Here is a 19,445-nt window from a genome sequence, read left to right as displayed (position 1 = left end):
GGCGCAGGTTCAGGGCACAGCCCACACAGACGCATGGCACAGCAGTGGAGTCAGGTAATCAGCAAAGGCAACACTTTCAGCCTTCTCGCCGTCTGCCTCTCTCCCCCCTCTCTCTCTCTCTGTCAATCCCTCCTTCTCCCCTCTCACACTCCCTCTCCCATGTGCCATCTGTACCAAGTCAACTTGAGCTGACGGGATCTCGACACTTCACTTTTCCAACTTCAATGTTTACAATTGAATGGTAAAAAGTAATTGTCATGCAGGGCCAAGGCCATGGCAATCCACAGCCAACTGTGATGTGACAATGGTGGAGAAAACTAATAGCTTTGAGGTACATTTGTGATTGTCTTTCTATAACTAACCTCCAGACTTGTCATTGCACCATGTTCTAGTCCTCCTTCCTTGACCTCATGTCGCTCCTCAGTACGAAACCACAGCCTGCCACCACAATCCATCTGATAGATTCTACTCAGACTAGAAGCTCCATCAACTGGCAGTGTTCAGGTTTGATACAACCCTTCAGTTCTCCTTGTATTTTATGTTCAACGCAGAACAATCAACCAGAACAAGATGATTTTACATATTGTTATTACATATGTAATATATTGGCTGGTATTACTCAAGTTGAAAAGGCAGCAAAAACTTTCGTTTTTCATATCTGGATAAAATAATAATAATTGAAGTAATGATAAACTGAAAAGGATTTGACATTATGCAAACTAAATGCAAGCATTTCCTCCCTCAGATCCAAAATGAATAGAATTAACTTTTCATACGGATCCTTTCATTCTATCAAGAGGCTGTCGAGTGATTGCAGTGAGTAACAGGAGACAATGCACAAAACATTCTTTCAAATGCTGTTCTAATTACCTTCATCACTAACGGCCCTGTGATCCAATTAGAGCCTGTCAGAAGAGCGGACCACCTGAGCAATCTCCTGACTGTCATTTACATACTGGATGGCAAGAACAGTGTCTCCAGACCGCCCAGCATCCTTGGAAAACAAGTCGGGACAAAGGGGCTGGGACAGGGCTGGGGGTGGGACGTGGGTGGGCAGGAGGAGTGGGGGGCAGTGACTCTCTCCCAGCAGCCACTGCAGTGTGGAGCGGTGGCCCCTGGAAGGCTACTTCAGAGCCCCTCTGGGTCTCTTTACTGCAGGCCCGTCTGTCACAAACAGCCACCTGCCTCCCCGGCTACAGCCCACAAGTGCCTCTGCTCTTCTCTCCTCCGCACACATCAAAGCAGCTCCACAGATTGTCTGGGGCCTGCTGCAGATGTACACAACAACACATATTGTGGGAGATGTTTCTTTGATGACAAATAGAATGCAGCCTGAAGAAGAAGCGTTGCAACATTCGTTCTGTCTTAATTTGTCAGACTGTGGTATTGCATTTTTATTGGGATGCTGTGTAGTGTAATACACGTTTTACTGTTGATGTCACTGGGTCTGTTCAGCCTAATAATAACCTGTAGCTGATTATAGTTGGTTTGGTGCTGCCTATCTGAGGGTCCCAGGATCCCTACGGCTTCACAGTATTAGAGACAGTACCCGTGGCTGGGAGGAGGAGGCAGGGGCTGGGCATGTGAAGAGTTCCCTTTTACAAGCACAGAACAATGGGTGGCTGTTGAGCCTGTATCTTGGCCCCAGTGCATCCTGGTCCAGAGAGAGCCTCCAGTGAGGGAGTCAGGCGGCTGGGGGGCTGAGGGGCCCGGGCAGGCCCTCTAGAACAGATACCCTCTCAGAGACTTTGTTCCACTGTTGTATTGTCTCCCTATTTATAGTTTCATCAAATCTGTGTGTGACGCTAAAATGCAACTCAATACGTTGTTGTCCTCTTCTTTTAGAGTGGGGAGGATCTCAAGACACTCGTGAGAGCTTAGACTTCAAAGACCATTGCTTGGCAGAACGTATGGTCTTAAGTCCGAGGGCTCTGTTGTGGCCGTGTCCTTGTGGGAGAAATTCCTCTCTGTTAGGGCACAGTGACAAGACAGTTTTGTGTGTGTGTGTGTGTGTGTGTGTGTGTGTGTGTGTGTGTGTGTGTGTGTGTGTGTGTGTGTGTGTGTGTGTGTGTGTGTGTGTGTCAGGCTTACTCACACTCAGAGGCTAGACAGTGGTGAAAGTCATTAATGGTGAAGGTCACCAACGGAAAATTCAGAACATTGTCTGGAGTCTACCTCACCCCTGGCAACGTTGGAAAACAGACCGCTGTTGTACAGAGACAATAATACGGTACCCTCTGAAACTTTCTGATGGCTTGCCTGTCACCTACAGTAAATAGTGAATGGTACACTGAGTCATTACAGTAGACACTGAGTATTACAACAGCTAGCTATAGACTAAGGCAGCTAGCTATAGACCCTGTATCAGATAGATCCACAAAAAACTGCTAATACATATTACTCTTCTTTCTTCGGGATGTTTTCTAGGAATTACACGATGTATCAATGATTCCTCATTCCTACTTACATTATTACTTTTTTAAATTAGCAGTTGTAATATGGCTACTAGTCAACTGGCCTACAGGGTGGTGTCTCTCACCATGCGCTGCTGGGCTGACACCATGCTGTCCCAGTCACTCTCTGGAGGGACACTGCTGAGGGGCTGCAGTTCGTCCATGGTGCCCTTGCTGTGGAGCAGGCTGTGCAGGGGCAGCTGGGGCGTCCCGTGGGCCTCGGCACTCTCCTCCTTATCCCAGGACAGGTGGTCCTGACTCATGGCTTCCTCCCCATCGGCGACGGAGGCAAACGGAGAGGTGGCTTGCTTGGAAGACATTATTCTGCTGTGGAAGAGAGAAAGAGAAAAGGACAACCAGTCAGAAAACTTCAAAGCCTCATAGTTAAACGTTAGACAGTTTTATGACCCCGGGACGACAAAACAGCTGATGTCAAATTGTATTTACGACAGGTATGCTGGATGTTTCACCATCCTCACATCAACCTACACCTGTTGGTGCCCTGAAAAACAATGCTGGACCTGACTCAAAGTTGGAGAAATCCTATCACTGGTCATGTGGCCTGCTGAGGAGGTGTGAGAGCAGGCCATGGGGCTTTTCCTAATCCTTTGTTTAATGTAAATGGTGGAGATGAGGCTGGAGCGGTGCCTGTGTCTGGGCCAGGCCCAACACTCCCTCCCTCCACTCAGCCAATGATTAGGCAGCGAAGAGAGTTACTATACCACATAACATGCTCTCATTGAAGCTCTAACACAGCCCCACATAGTGTCCCAGTCAAGCCCCAGTCAATAATGACCCTAGATAAAGGTAAACATGACAACACTACTCTCTATCGCTCCAAATTCAGATAATGCCTTAAACCGCTTTTGTTTGATTATGATAAACAATTTTAAGGAGATGACGAGTCATAGTAATGTGCTTGTCCTCTTCTTAATTAGCAGAAGAGCCTTAATTGATTGAATTGAACAGTTGACAGAACGATCCTGCCACCAAACACAACACCAACCCCAAGCTGCTTCCTTTCTACTTCCACTCTCCAAATTAGCAAACGATTCACTTTTCAGTGCTACACTATTTCTCCAGGCCAATAAATCCTACTTAAGCAGCTTGGAAATCAGATCCTGGCAGTGGAAGACAGAATTTAAAAATCTGTTACACGCTTTCATGAATATTACAGTGAAGAGTGTACTTGACATATCAGGTGCAAAGAAAACAAATGTTAATACCAATTTAAACAGTGTTGAAATTGTTTTATGTAGCTTAACATTTCCCCTCATAGAATCTTACAGCTAATTTTGCCTTTTCTTACAATTACAATAAGGCCACCCTCATGCTGTGACCTACAATGACTGAAATGAATACTGTGTCAGAAATTATGTGATTGGTATTTATAAGATAATAATATGGAATTCCTACTGATTTGAAGTGGGGAAAAGGAGCCAGGCCATATTTATTGGTAATTTTCTTTTCCCCATGCCCCTGATCTGCCTCTATCTAAGCTGCTGGGTATTTAACAGTTAAAACAGCATGTGAGCCTCAAGTCTAGGTATCATCTCTGCTGGAGCATCTTCTATGCCAGGGAAAGGCAGGGATGGGCAGGGGAAGACAGGGAGAGACAGGGGGGGGAGCTCAGGGTGTGAGAAATCTGGCCCATTCTCCTTTCTTCCACAGGGTCACTGTGACGGAGGTTTAGCCGCCCCCATTAGCTAGGCTATGGGTTGGAGGAAGGAGACAGAGAGGTGGGTATTCTAGGGCAAGGGCTGTGGTGTGATCGTGTCCTTGTGCTGCCTGCTGGGAGGACCATGAGACAGACAGACAGACAGACAGACAGACAGACAGACAGACAGACAGACAGACAGACAGACAGACAGACACAGACAGACACAGACAGACACAGACAGACACACACACACACAGACACACACACACAGACACACACACACACACACACAGAGACAGACAGAGGAGAGGAAGGCGAGGTTATGGAATCAGCTAACCCAAACCTCAGCCAACTCCACCGTACCTCACCAGACTCTGCCAAATTAATGGCATGGGGTTCACAGAGGGCTCAAAACAAACTTGACACAGGGAGAGATTAACACACAGTTTGGTGTTAGAATAATCTGATCAAGAGTCTAGGTGCTTCCACACTCCCCTTATGTGAGGATTGTGCACATCGCATGCCGCTGTTAGGCGGCGCTCAGCAGCCTCAGCTCCACTAAAGAATGACACACACACAGTGCTGAACAGCAGAGCAGACTGGTACTCTCAATGTGAACTGTTAAACACAGTTCAATAACTCGAGTTCAGAGCCAGCACATTACTGTATTTCACAAGGCATTACAATAAAGAGTTTTGAAAACACATATACGTATTAGGACATCCAAGTCTAACAAGCAGGCGCACGCACGCGCACACGCACACACACACACACACACACACACACACACACACACAGAGGCACGTAGTTATAGATCAGTATTTTTGGTGGTGGTTAGGGTGAAAATGGTAGGCCACGTTAATCACCCAGGCCCCAGCAGCTGTGTCAACAGGGCCAGTCTGACAGGTACCCGTAGCGCTGGGAGGGAAGGAGCCTCACTCTCTCTCAGACCGGCCTGTGTTGTCTTCTGTTTTCTCTAGAGAGAGCCAGCTCTCAATTTTATTCAGACAATAAATTGTTTCCTGTAATTATATCAAATAGAAAATGGTCTCTAAATTGAGAGTGTTAATTGAAAATCTAAATTAAGAGCAAAGTTCAGAACTTGCATGCTGAGAGTGATGGTGTGCTGTGAGGAAGATGGGGTGGAGAGAGGTTTGAGAAGGGGGAGGGCTCGAGTTAAGAGATTCCACCACATTTTTTATTCATGCATTCAAAAAGCCCGGGCCTCCAGCACAACAAGCTCCTGTCTTCAATGGAGTGCGAGAGTGAAACAAAGCACTTCTTTTGCATGACACAGTAAATCAAGTGGTATTATTTTACCACTAAAATATTCAGTCTCTCAGGCACTTTTACCCCGGTCTCCAGCCATCAGTCAAGCTGCTGAGGCGTGAGAGAGACAGAGTGAACAGGGCTGACTCCATCCTCCTGTAACATGTGTCTACAGCAATCTTGTTAGAAAATGCAACAGATCTGCGGCAGGCTCCGTAACAGTATTTGTCAGTGGGTTAATAATTTATTAGCAGAGCTGGGAGGGCTGCGCTCAGCTAAAGAGAGCACAGAGCAAGGGTGCCCCACCCCCCAACCTCTCAGAGGCCCTATACAATACCAGCTCTCATTATTGAAGGGAGAGAGAGGGAGGGATATTGCAATAAGTCTCAGAAAATGTCAGAGGGCAACAATATGTATATTATATAGTCCCCAAAGCCTATGCTGGGATATAATGGTACACAACGTGAGCGTTTGATTCCAGAATTGTTTGAATTAAACAATAAAACACAAGGTGTTTCATAGAGTAGGAGAGCAGCTGGGGTCCAGGTCCACAGTGGTGATTGAGAAACATTGAATAACAGAGTATCCAAGGCTCTGGTGAGACACTCATAAAAAGGCTAAATAAAACAACCCGTTTATACATTGTATTCAGTGCATTCTGCACTGCTGCTATTCCTTTACCTTTATCAATAATGTAATGTGTTTGAAACTGAAGAAGGCTCTCTGGTGTGAATTCTTGACAAGCCGTCTCCCCTCATGCTTGATTACACAATAACAATGGACAGCTAACAAACCAAACTAATCAATAAGAGCATGACGTGTTGCCTGCCTTCTCCCAGACAAAGCCCCAGTGACTTTGCAGAGGAAAGAAAGAGGAAAAATGACTATATACAGTTGAAGTAGGAAGTTTACATACACTTAGGTTGGAGTCAATAAGACTCGTTTTTCAACCCCTCCACACATTTCTTGTTAACAAACTATAGTTTTTGCAAGTTCATTAGGACATCTACTTTGTGCATGACTCAAGTAATTTTTCCAACAATTGTTTACAGACAGATTATTTCATTTATAACTCACTGTCTCACAATTCCAGTGGGTCAGAAGTTTACATGCACTAAGTTGACTGTGCCTTTAAACAGCTTGGAAAATTCCACAAAATGATGTCATGGCTTTAGAAGCTTCTGATAGGCTAATAGACATCATTTGAGTCAATTGGAGGTGTACCTGTGGATGCATTTGAAGGTGTACCTTCAAACTCAGTGCCTCTTTGCTAGACATCATGGGAAAGAAATCAGCCAAGTAGACCTCCACAAGTCTGGTTCATCCTTGGGAGCAATTTGCAAATGCCTGAAGGTACCACGTTCACCTGTACAAACAATAGTACGCAAGTATAAACACCATGGGACCAAGCAGCCATCATACCGCTCAGGAAGGAGACGCGTTCTGTCTCCTAGAGATGAAAGTACCTTGGTGCGAAAAGTGCAAATCAATGCTAGAACAACAGGAAAGGACCATGTGAAGATACTGGAAGAAACAGGTACAAAAGAATCCATAGCCATAGTAAAATGAGTCCTATATTGACATAAGGCCGCTCAGTAAGGAAGAAGCCACTGCTCCAAAACCTCCATAAAAATGCCAGACTATGGTTTGCAACTGCATATGGGGACAAAGATCGTACTTTTTGGAGAAATGTCCTCTGGTCTGATGAAACAAAAATAGAACTGTTTGACCATAATGACGATCGTTATGTTTGGAGGAAAAAGGGGGAGGCTTGCAAGCTGAAGAACACCATCCCAACCGTGAAGCACGGGGGTGGCAGCATCATGTTGTGGAGGAGCTTTGCAGCAGGGGGGACTGGTGCACTTCCCAAACTAGATGGCTTCATGAGCAGGGAAAATTATGTGGATATACTGAAGCAACATTTCAAGACATCAGTCAGGATGTTAAAGCTTGGTCGCAAATGGGTCTTCCAAATGGACAATGACCCCAAGCATACTTTCACAGTTGTGTCAAAATGGCTTAAGGACAACAAAGTCAAGGTAATGGAGTGGCCATCACAAAGCCCTGACATCAATCCTATAGAAAATGTGTGGGCAGAACTGAAAAAGCATGTGTGAGCAAGGAGGCCTACAAACCTGACTCAGTTACACCATCTCTGTCAGGAGAAATGGGCCAAAATTCACCCAACATATTGTGAGAAGCTTGTGGAAGGCTACCCAAAACGCTTGACCCAAGTTAAACAATTTAAAGGCAATGCTACCAAATACTAATTGAGTGTATGTAAACTTCTGACCCGCTGGGAATGTGATTAAATAAATAAAAGCTGAAATAAATCATTCTCTCTACTATTATTCTGACATTTCACATTCTTAAAATAAAGTGGTGATCCTAACTGACCTAAGACAGGGAAGTTTTACTCTGATTAAATGTCAGGAATTGTGAAAAAATGATTTGAAATGTATTTGGCTAAGGTGTATGTAAACTTCCAACTTCAATTGTATAGCTGACAATACTGGCCACATGTAAAGGATTAGGAGTGAAGGCTCATATGGCCTGGAATGCTTTGAGTCTTGAATTGTTGCCACTGATAATGTTTCATCACGCGACAACCTCTGTTTAATTGGTTAGCATTAGACGACCCTAGGTCTTATGACTGGGCCGTGTGTCTGTGGCTATCGCATTTCCTCCTCTATCGTAACAAGCTCTGACTTTCAGCCCGCTGTCGCTGCTCTTTCACGCTGCTGACCTTTTATAGACAATGGTGATAAGTAACTCCACACCAGCCCCCCTCCTTCGCCCCTTTCCTCGCCCATTGCCTACCTCGCGCCACACAGCCCCCAAGCCTCTTCCCTCTTCTCCCAGCCTTAATCACAGGACACTTCAGCAGAAAAATATTAGCCCTCTTAGCCCCCTTACCCTCAGACACCACCACCCAATTTTGGGAGGGAGAAATAATGAAATAAGTTTTTAAAACAAGAGGACCATTGTTTGAGGACATAACGATGGGTACGCTGGATTTGGCAACAAGCCGCTTTATGACTGAGCTTCAGGTTTCCATGGGTAACGACGTGCAGGCATACACACACACACACGCACACACACACACACACACATACACATACACACACATACACACACACACACACACACATACACACACACATACACACACACATACACACACACATACACACACACATACACACACACACACACACACACACACACACACACATACACACACACACACACACACACACACATACACACATACACACACATACACACACACACCAAAATGCAGAAAATAAAAGGTATCAATGAAAATGATTTGGGGAAATATTCCTTAATGGAATCTTTTGACTTTCTCTAAAGAAAAATCTAAAGTTATTTGAAAACAAAGGCATTTCATCAGAAACTGACAATTGGGTGAACATCTAAAAAGCATGACGTCTTTAGACAACATCGACTGGAACAAACGGTCGAACAATAGGTCAAATATTAACATTACATCATGCTAACAATGGAAAACTAAAAATGCAAAAATTAGCAGTTATCGCAGGCCAGCACAAGTGCCATTTGGTGCACCTAATGAAATATCATTGTAGATGTAAATGCATTACACACCATGCTGGTGAAGGCACTGTGAGAACATGGTCAGAGCATCACAGTCTACACAAAGACAATACAGGCTTTACTCCAGAGCACAAGTCAGGGCTCACACACATAGTGGGAGAGAGAAAGAGGTCATATAAGTTCTAGTATTCAATATAGTTTAAGCAATCTACAATACATAAAAAAAGATATAAAAAATGTAACTCATTTGAGGACTGAAGGCCATATTTCTTTACATTTGAAAATATCTTTAGAATTTTCTTTCAATAGACATTCAATATTGTCTATCTATTACAGATACTGTAGATGAGCCTGAGACTGGCTGAGCCTGAGACTGGCTGAGCCTGAGACTGGCTGAGCCTGAGACTGGCTGAGCCTGAGACTGGCTGAGCCTGAGACTGGCTGAGCCTGAGACTGGCTGAGCCTGAGACTGGCTGAGTCTGAGACTGGCTGAGCCTGAGACTGGCTGAGCCTGAGACTGGCTGAGCCTGAGACTGGCTGAGCCTGAGACTGGCTGAGCCTGAGACTGGCTGAGCCTGAGACTGGCTGAGCCTGAGACTGGCTGTACAAAGTACAAAGGGAAAATATAACAAATACATTCAAAAGTGATACAAAGGTGGAACTGTAAAGTATTTTGATTTTACAGAAGTGTGTAGAGAGATATTTTTTCTGTCTTCCTCTAGAGGTCTTTGTAACCTCCTATTTCCCCACTGTTGTCCCAGGTGACATAGCAGGGATCCACAGGGTCTTCACCTGGCATAATAACATGTTGCTCCCTCACAGCTCCCAGCTGGAAAATTACTGACACACTCACTGCCGTTTAGCACAATTAAATGATCGCCTTCCATTGTGACTGTGTTTGAGATGAACCTGGCACCCCATACATAAACATATAATAATGATTCAGCTTCTACCACTCTCCTTCCCTCTCTATATAAAGCACACACACACACACACACACACATTCCACAGTAGCTAACACTACCTATGAGACCCAGTAAATTAAAGATCGATGGAGAAGAACTCCTTACTTCCTACTGTAAATTCTAAAACATTTACAATATTTGAAGATAAACTCATCTGCTGTATGAGGATGATGAGATGTGAACTCATATTCTTTTTTAAGTCTATTTCACAGTTTATTTATGATAATCAGATTTATTTTACATTATTTAGATTTTGTGGATTCTACAAACAAATGGCTCTGCAATTCATTATAACTTTTTGGGGAGAGAAAAAAAATATAAAGATGTTCAAATTAAAAGTTCAAATGAACATTTCATTTCCATGTTATCTATTTCAGACAATAATATAAAACTGTAATCCAAGGAGAAAAATTCAAGTGGACAAAGTAATTATGGGTAATGATAGAAAAATATTGAAAATTGCTGGGGAAATACATACAACCTAACAACGTAGCTGGAGAGTTGTCCAAATTAATGTGTTTAAATTGTTCCTCTATAAATGTTGACCTTCCCCCTTCAAAAAGTCAACTCAATTACACAAGCACTTCATCCCCCACTTCACTCACTCTCCTGATGCTTTCTCTATTAGAAACCAACGTAGTTACTCCGTCTAAAACCCACACTCAAAAAGACAGCCACCCAGAGCAAATTAAGCAAGCCTCCTCAAGTGCACACTTTAGATATAGAGCATAGCATCCGTAATTACTTTGCACAGTAAATTATTTGCAATAATATCCTGTTGGAGGAGCCGTCTTCCGTCTCACTTTAAACACTTGTGCAGCTGGATTAGTTAGACAGCCTGGTTGGTGTCCTGCCCCCCCTTGCTAGCTGCTAGGCAGAGCTTGACAACAGAGGCTGATGCAGGTGTGAGAACTCTGAAGTGGCTTTGTCTGTCTGTCTACCCAGTGAGGGTCGACGAGCACACACTGACAAACTGAGCCGCTCGTCTCCACCGATGGCCCCCTCCGCCATTGGTCCTCTTCCTCCCGATCCAAGAGAGACAACTTCAACGCTGGATGGCATAACACCTCCTCAGTTCACCAGGAGCCAGAGGGGTCTCTCTCTCTCTCTCTCTCTCTCTCTCTCTCTCTCTCTCTCTCTCTCTCTCTCTCTCTCTCTCTCTCTCTGTATCTCTGTATCTCTGTCTCTCTCTCTCTCTCTCTCTCTCTGTATCTCTGTATCTCTCTCTCTCTCTCTCTCTCTCTCTCTCTCTCTGTATCTCTGTCTCTCTCTCTCTCTCTCTCTCTCTCTCTCTCTCTGTATCTCTCTCTCTCTCTCTCTCTCTCTCTCTCTCTCTCTGTATCTCTGTCTCTCTCTCTCTCTCTCTCTCTCTCTCTCTCTCTCTCTCTCTCTCTCTCTCTCTCTGTATCTCTGTATCTCTGTCTCTCTCTCTCTCTCTCTCTCTCTCAGAACTACCACTCTCTCGTCCAGCCAGCAGTCTGGCGCTAAAGAGATTGAGAGGCAAGAGAAGTTACTTGTTTTTTCCTTCCCTCTCTTTCTCGGTCTCTCTCTCTCTCTCTTACACTCCCCTGCTCTCTCTCTCTCTCTGAACGTGTAGTGGTCTGGGCCTTCTGGGGGATGAAGTTCCCAAAGTGCCTTCTGTCACTGCCACTGCAGTTAAGCAAACTTTACAGCCAGTAAAGCCATCAACCAACACAGGCTATTCGCTGAGCAACAGTGGAGCTTTGTGGCTCCCCTCCCAGTTGACAGTAAGTTATGAGCCCTTTGTGAGTGCAGGGGAAGGAAAACAGAGATCGGAATTTGGCAGGAACATAATAATACAGAATTCTCCTGTCTGTGGAACCTGAAGTTTTCATGGAAACAATCAAGCATTGTTGGAGTAAAGAAAAGCGACTGACAGATGAAATATAGTGGGGGGCCCTTTTAGGAAAACAGTCAACAAAGCGCCATTCAGGCCAGGGCCTTTCTGTCATTTATAAAGATAACTTCTATGCACTTGAGAGTTTAGAGCAAAGAGTTCCGATTGAACAAACCAAGTGTAACATCTCCCACAGTCCACAGTGCACAGAGCTGTGGAGAGGACTGGGGGTGCCAAACAAGAAGGCTGGGGGGCTGCCAAGCATCACAAGGTTCCTAGAGATACACAATGAGTATATAGGGGACAGAGGGGGAGGAGAGAAAAGGGGCCCCTGAAAAAATGCAGAGAGCCGCGCCAAAAGAGCAGGAACAATGGCTAATTATGAAGGAGTAATTTTGCAGGGGGACAGAAAAAGAGAGGGACACTGGAGACACAGAATGGATTATGAAAGCGGGGGGGTATTCTTCTGCATGGAAGAACTGTGGGCCTCAGTCTTTGGCCTGCTCCTTATGAGGTCATCACTGGCAGCCATTGCCCAGAAAAGTTTGGTTGGTACAACTGCCGTTTGGACATCTGGAATGTCGGCACACAGTGGCCTGCTTTCTCCGCAACTATCCTGATTCTTTTCTTTTCCAAAAATAGGACGCTTCGCCAGCGCTGGTCACTCAAATTGGAAAATGTGCAACGTCTAATGAAAAGAATAGCAGTTTTGTTCTCTTTCATTCTCATCGCATAAATGGATTTCTGCAGGGGGGGGGGGGGGGGGGAAATTACCTACAACGCTGCTTTGATTAAGCGGCTCTATTCTAGGGATTGGCTGGACAACAGCTCATTAGTTACAGTTAGTCCCACCCCTAATTCTTTGGGGATTTGTTTTCTTTCATTCTTTCTTTCTTTCTCTGTCTTTCTCTCACTCACTCATGAATTGAAATAATTCATTGAGCGCGCAAACAAGGCACACAAATGTGTCCACCTTTGTCACTGGACGTTTTTCTCTATCTTATTGCCTTGTATGTTCTCTGAGGGACTGAGGGTGAGAAAGTGATGCCTGGCATAAAGGGAGGGAGGGAGCTATGGAGGGAGGGAAAGGGCCATATTCTGAGAGTGGCAACGTTTCATGTGACACGTCAATCGGAAAATCAAAACAAGGGTAGTTCATTTGCTCCACCCAGATGAGACCATGTAGAAGGAACTGATGAATAGAGGTCAGGCAGGCCACACCTCACAGATTTATGATTAAGCCTTATTATGTTGGGAAACTGACATTGATTGCCGATTTAAACCACTGAAACCAATTCATTTGCCCTTGTTGAATAGAAAGCATGGTCAACAGTGTGTAACGCTGTGACAGGTCGGACGGGAGGGCCGAATAAAAGTGAGCGGCTAAACGAATGCTTGGCAGCCGGCTCTGTTTGGAGGTGGTTAAAAGTTATCCTGCTGACTGACAGCCCATACAGAGAAAAAGAGGCTGCAAGGAGAAACGAGATCTGAGGAGCCAAACCAGAACCACCTGCCATTGATCTGAGTAATTGCCCAGGAATTTGGTTCACAGAAGACATGTACAGCCCCTGTTTTAGCAATGCTTCACTCACAGAGCGGCACGGAGAAAACCACTATAACTGAATGGGAAACACAGTCTAATAAAATCAGGGAGCTGACAGACATGGTTGAAGAGAAAAATGTGCAGTATATGCAATCTGAGAGAACAGGCTCTGTACAGGATTAGCCGCTGACTGATACAGAAAATGTCTCACCAGTGGGCTGTTAACCATGTGTCTGACCACTGATACTTCGCTCAAACTCACACTGCATTCATCTATTTGTCAAGATGCCAGATAATAAGACATGGTAGGCCTCTGTCGAAATATAAATCTCACTGCAAATGATAAACTCACTGTAATCTATTACCTACAAAAACATAAAATAAGACTTCTTTCAGCCTGGTCAGCAGTGAGTAGGTTTTGATGTGGAAATGTGGCCATTATTTCTCCTCTCACTATCTCCATCACAACCCCAGGCCTCTGGTAGTTTCTGGTAGTCAGAGGCAGTCATGTTGACTTACACCTTGGTGGGAGAGGTTTCTCTTCTTTCCTAGCAGACGCAGACCACGCATGCATCATGACAGGCTTTCAGAATGAAATCATTAACTAAATTGCTTTCTTTAAAAACCACAAGTGTGAGCCAGGGGTTTGTGTCTGTGTCTGGCCGGTGGCCACGTCCCTCTGGTTCCCAGGCAGCCTCTCAGGCAGCCTCTGCCCGGCTCCCTGGCTCTGTTGTGGTTCCCTGCTACCACATTCATTACGCTCAGCGCAGCCCGGCTCAGCCTCAGACTCGCTACACTGTGGTGGGGCTCACTCACTGGACCCGTAGGAAATCATCTGGTCATCTCAAACTACTCCTCCATTTCAGATGGCCCCGCTCCGCACAAAGAGGCCCTTTGTCCCAGGACGTTCATGACCATCCTTTAGATCTTAATCAGTGAATCAATCAAAAACATAGAAACAAATCTGCTCTTATAGCTGGGGTTTTAAAGTCTGAAGCGGGTTGTCTGAAAGACTGACTCAACATTTCACAAATTTACACTGCTTTATTACCAAACAACAATCCCTACTGTGACTGACATCCCATAATGACACAAAGTCGCAGTTCCTAACAACACTTTATTTTTTAAACATCATTAAAATAGCATTCTGGTGTGTCTAGCTGTGCCATGGAGGTTAACATTGTATTGCTATATCTCTTACAAACAAACGTTTAAAAGACTAGTTCCTGAAAACGGAAAGCTGGGGGACAAAATCAACTGTAAAGTCAATATCCTAAAACACACAGAGAGAGAGGGACACAGTAAAAGTATATTATGCAACAAACAAAAACAGAAGACAGGGCCGTGGTCTTTGGAAATACTGTCTCTATCTGACTCAAATAGACAAAAACAGAAGACAGGGCCGTGGTCTTTGGAAATACTGTCTCTATCTGACTCAAATAGACAAAAACAGAAGACAGGGGCGTGGTCTTTGGAAATACTGTCTCTATCTGACTCAAATAGACAAAAACAGAAGACAGGGCCGTGGTCTTTGGAAATACTGTCTCTATCTGACTCAAACAGACTAAAATAAGCAGCAAACAGAAAAAGGCTAATATCTGGTGAAGGCTGGACAAATAGTGGATAGTGATTGTAGCTGAGCTGTAAGAGAGGATAACGAGACTCTAGTCCCCCACCCCCCCCCGCCCTGGCCCTCCGACCCCCCCCCCCCCCCCCCGCCCCTTTCCCCCGCCCTGGCCCTCCGCCCTGGCCCTCCGCCCCCACCCTCCCCCCCCCCGTCCCCCGCCCTGGCCCTCCGCCCCCAGCCCTGCCCCCTGACCTGGCCCTCCGCCCCCGCCCTCCGCCCCGGCCCTCCGTCTCGGCCCTCCGCCTCGGCCCTCCGCCTCAGGCCCTCCGCCCCGGCACTCTGCCCCGGCCCTCCGCCCCAGCCCTCTATCTGTCCTTCTCTCACTAGGCTCAAGGTAGCAGATGTGTCTTTCACAGCCTGTGGCGTGTGCAACCAATCTGCAAACAATAGCTGGGACTTGATAAAGGTCGAATGTCTGTCGCAACACACTGGTTAGGAGAGAGGTGAAAAGACAGAGTCCACACCATGCTGCAAACCCACTCCCCCTACAGCGGTTTCTTCTCTGACATGTCACTCCAGCCTAACTATAGGTGTGACTGTGAGAATGTGTGTGTGTTAGTGGGCCACTACCATGCTATTTAAGCCCGTCAGTAAGCCCATTACACCAGTATAAGTCACCTCCCTGACCTCCCACTGAGATAACAGTTGGTGTAAACATGTACAACCCTATTAACCTAATAATATACATGGAGCCGGCTACAGTGGCCACAGGTCCGTGTGCGAAAGCCGTCTCTGAGTCTTAAATACCACAGTCAGCCATGACAGAGAAACAGATACAGACACAGCCATGACCTCTGACACCACACCTCTCTCTTTGTCTGTACTGTAGACAAGACACTGGACAGGACCACAAGTTCAATCTGAGTTCATTATGGACTCTCTATTGGTCAATGCCTGGAGTCAATGCAGTAATAGACATTAGAATGGCATTGCTCTTTATCTATTCCAGTAGACATCGACAGTATTAAGGGAACGCTGAAGTGACATGTTCAGAGAGAGAAAGTACTGTTGGCATCTCAGTTGATCTCTACACTGTAAATATTCTGCATTATTAATTGCATGACACACTGGTTCAATATGGATTGAATTTCACAATGCCAAAGTAAAAGCCAGTGTGTGTGCGTGTGTGTGTGCGTGTGTGTGTACACTGAGTTTCTCCCAGGTTTATGACAGTAGTAATAAGCAAGCCTGCAGGCCACAAACAGACACATGAGGAGGACTGGAATACATTATTAGAGCTCATCAATTATCTTTATACCGGAGTGGGAGTGATGGCTTAGTTTGTGTTGTCTCTTCTTAAAAACAAAATAGAAATATTATGGGTAAAATATGAAAATATTTTTAAAGAGAACAACAGAATTATTTACATAAAATATGAAAATATTTTTAAAGAGAACGACAGAATTATTTACATAAAAGGATAGATTATACTCATTTGAAATCAGTGGGTCGTTCCACGGATTATACAAAATAAAAAAAATGTCCTGTGACAAGGACATGTGTCTCATCACAAAATGAGACATTTAGATATTTCTAATATATAAAAGCATTAATAACTATTCATTTAGTATTCTGTAACTATTCAGTTGTCTGTTCTCAGGCTGAAGAAAGCCATGAAAATAACCTCTCCAGGTACTGTCCTGTATGGTCTCGCAATATTCATGATTGTGCAGCCATTTTAAAACGATGAAAAACACATTGCATTGAGCGATATGAAAGCATAATGTCCTACGGGTGTCAGTCAGCTCAACAGTGAGTGCAGTGGAGAGACCATGTCAGGGTAAATATTTAACAGGAAGCCATTTAAACCAATAGAACTGAGGAAGAGTGAGGAGCCAACGCATGTCAGAAGACATAGGCTGTCCTAGACTAGAAGACTGCTTTGTACAGACACAATGAATAGGAGAGGAAGCACTGATCTGTCCACTGCATTCGTCTATTATAAATGCACGTTGCCTTCATGCTGTGCAGTTAAACATATATATGCTAGGGCCTCCCGGGTGGCGCAGTGGTCTAAGGCACTGCATCGCGGGCCGGGCGCAGTGCACGCTGACAGGGTCGGTAGGTGTACAGTGTTTCCTCCGACACATTGGTGCGGCTGGCTTCCGGGTTGGATGCGCGCTGTGTTAAGAAGCAGTGCGGCTTGGTTGGGTTGTGTTTCGGAGGACGCATGGCTCTCGACCTTTCTCATCGTTGTAGCGATGAGACAAGATAGTAGCTACTAAAAAACAATTGGATACCATGAAATTGGGGAGAAAAAGGGGGTAAAAAAACAACGACAAAAAAACGTTACAAAAATATATATATGCTATTGTAACTATGTGTACAACTATAGCTGAATGTGTAGAAATGCTGCGTATGAGGAGTGTGTGTGTGTGGTGCACGAGGATGTGTGTCTATCTTTGTTCTTTGGGAGGGCCTCCCAGTGTAATGTACAATCCCCTGTAAGACATCAGCAGAGTGTCAGCCAGCCAGCCAATGAGTCTAGGAACGGGACAGTCGGCTATAAATGGCAGGTACAGCTCACAAGCTAAAAATAAAGGGGGTCTGTGTTTTTTAGGAATGGTGTTCCTGAATTAAACACAACAGGTGCCAAACACTAAATCAGAACGGCTTTGCCTCAGGCTTAATGTGAAAAACAAATGAATGTCAAAGCAAGGAGAGAGTTAGCTAACTCCTGAATAATGAATAAGAGGAAGACCGACTCATGCTTGGCCCATCACTTAACTAGACTCGGCACGTAACAGAGTATCTCGCTAGATCTGTTTGTCTCTTTCTGTCTCTGACTACCTGTGTAATGCGTATCATGAAATTAACCACACTACAGAATTGAACGTCTAAGAACGTCAGGAGAAGATTCAATTCTGGGAGAAGGGGAAAGATCATGTGCTGTGGCTTAGAGGCCACTCGGGGATTGCATCACGGCAGGACACGACGTGAGACCATGGTAGTCACATCTCATGTTGAATGATTCATAAACACCTTGACTGTGTGTGTCTGTGTGTTGACGTGGCTGGCCAGTAGATAGAGCTCCATGCTGTGGGAGAGTGGGAGCCCTGCCTGTGTGTGTCTGTGTGTTGACGTGGCTGGCCAGTAGATAGAGCTCCATGCTGTGGGAGAGTGGGAGCCCTGCCTGTGTGTGTCTGTGTGTTGACGTGGCTGGCCAGTAGATAGAGCTCCATGTTGTGTGTGTCTGTGTGTTGACGTGGCTGGCCAGTAGATAGAGCTCCATACTGTGAGAGAGTGGGAGCCCTAGCTGTGTGTGTGTCTGTGTGTTGACGTGGCTGGCCAGTAGATAGAGCTCCATGCTGTGGGAGAGTGGGAGCCCTGGCTGTGTGTGTGTCTGTGTGTTGACATGGCTGGCCAGTAGATAGAGCTCCATGCTGTGGGAGAGTGGGAGCCCTGGCTGTGCTGTGCCCACTGCCTCCACAGTGAAGTGCTGCAGGCTAGCTCTGGCTGGTTAGAACTGGGACCAACAGCTGCAGCCTCTATCGCACGCACGCACGCACGCACGCACGCACGCACGCACGCACGCACGCACGCACGCACGCACGCACGCACGCACGCACGCACGCACGCACGCACGCACGCACGCACGCACACACACACACACACACACACACACACACACACACACACACACACACACACACACACACACACACACACACACACACACACACACACACACACACAGAGAGAGAGAGAGAGAAACAAGGCATATCATAATATGCCTGTGTGTTTTTTAATGGAGTTCCCCCCTTACTAACGGCTATTATCCCTGACTAATGGCATACACTGGGCCTCTCTCATTACTGAAGTGGCTCTTTACCGGGGACCCTTGTTTCATACAGTTAGAGTTAATGCATTATGAACAGCCCACCAAGAGTAAGCAGCGATCTGCATATTCAATAACTTCTGTAATTATATGCGCCATTCATCAGATGGGATCTGATGGCAGGGGAAGAGGGGAAAAGAGAGGAGCAGAGAGGTCTGATTCCTGGAGGACAGAAGTCTAATCACAAAACTAACATGATAATTGAAATCTAAATTGAAAGGCTTGGCTCACGCCGATAGTATGTCAGGAGTAGATTGTAGAGGTATAGGCGGCTGGAGAGTGGGGGAAAGAAAGAAAGAAAGAAAGAAAGAAAGAAAGAAAGAAAGAAAGAAAGAAAGAAAGAAAGAAAGAAAGAAAGAAAGGAGAGATAAAGAGAGGAAGAGAGAGAGAGAAACAGAAAGAGATACGGGGAAAGAGGCCAGATTAATGGAGACTGTAAAACTGCCACACTGTCAATGTGTTCAGGGTAGTGGTATTGCTTACTTATGGGTATAGGGGGCAGTGTACTAGCAGCAGTGTCCATAGCACAACTACAGTAAGAGAATCATGTCTCTCCTCAGCAGGGCCAAGACTGTTTCTGGAGAATGTACTGTATGTCAGCACGAACGCGGCACAATATTCCAAGTTGTCACAGTTGGCCTTTTCTGCCTGAATGG

General features: G+C 45.4%; 1 protein-coding gene across 50 annotated transcripts in view; it reads right to left on the bottom strand.

The window, feature by feature from the left end:
• Positions 1-19,445, bottom strand: part of LOC110506675 (transcription factor SOX-6) — a 198,871-nt gene that overhangs the window by 122,137 nt on the left and 57,289 nt on the right. For all 50 annotated transcript variants that reach the window (XM_090222571.1, XM_036964062.2, XM_090222543.1 and 47 more), the window contains one exon: positions 2,540-2,780. In XM_090222571.1, coding sequence (XP_090078697.1) covers positions 2,540-2,780 — 241 coding nt within the window. The remainder of the gene's footprint in view (positions 1-2,539; positions 2,781-19,445) is intronic.

The sequence above is a fragment of the Oncorhynchus mykiss genome, chromosome 26 (assembly GCF_057628025.1).
Source record: "Oncorhynchus mykiss isolate SJ-2025 chromosome 26, ASM5762802v1, whole genome shotgun sequence".
Lineage (NCBI taxonomy): Eukaryota > Metazoa > Chordata > Actinopteri > Salmoniformes > Salmonidae > Oncorhynchus > Oncorhynchus mykiss.
Note: the sequence above shows the minus strand (reverse complement) of the source record. Positions and strands in the feature narration are given on the sequence as shown.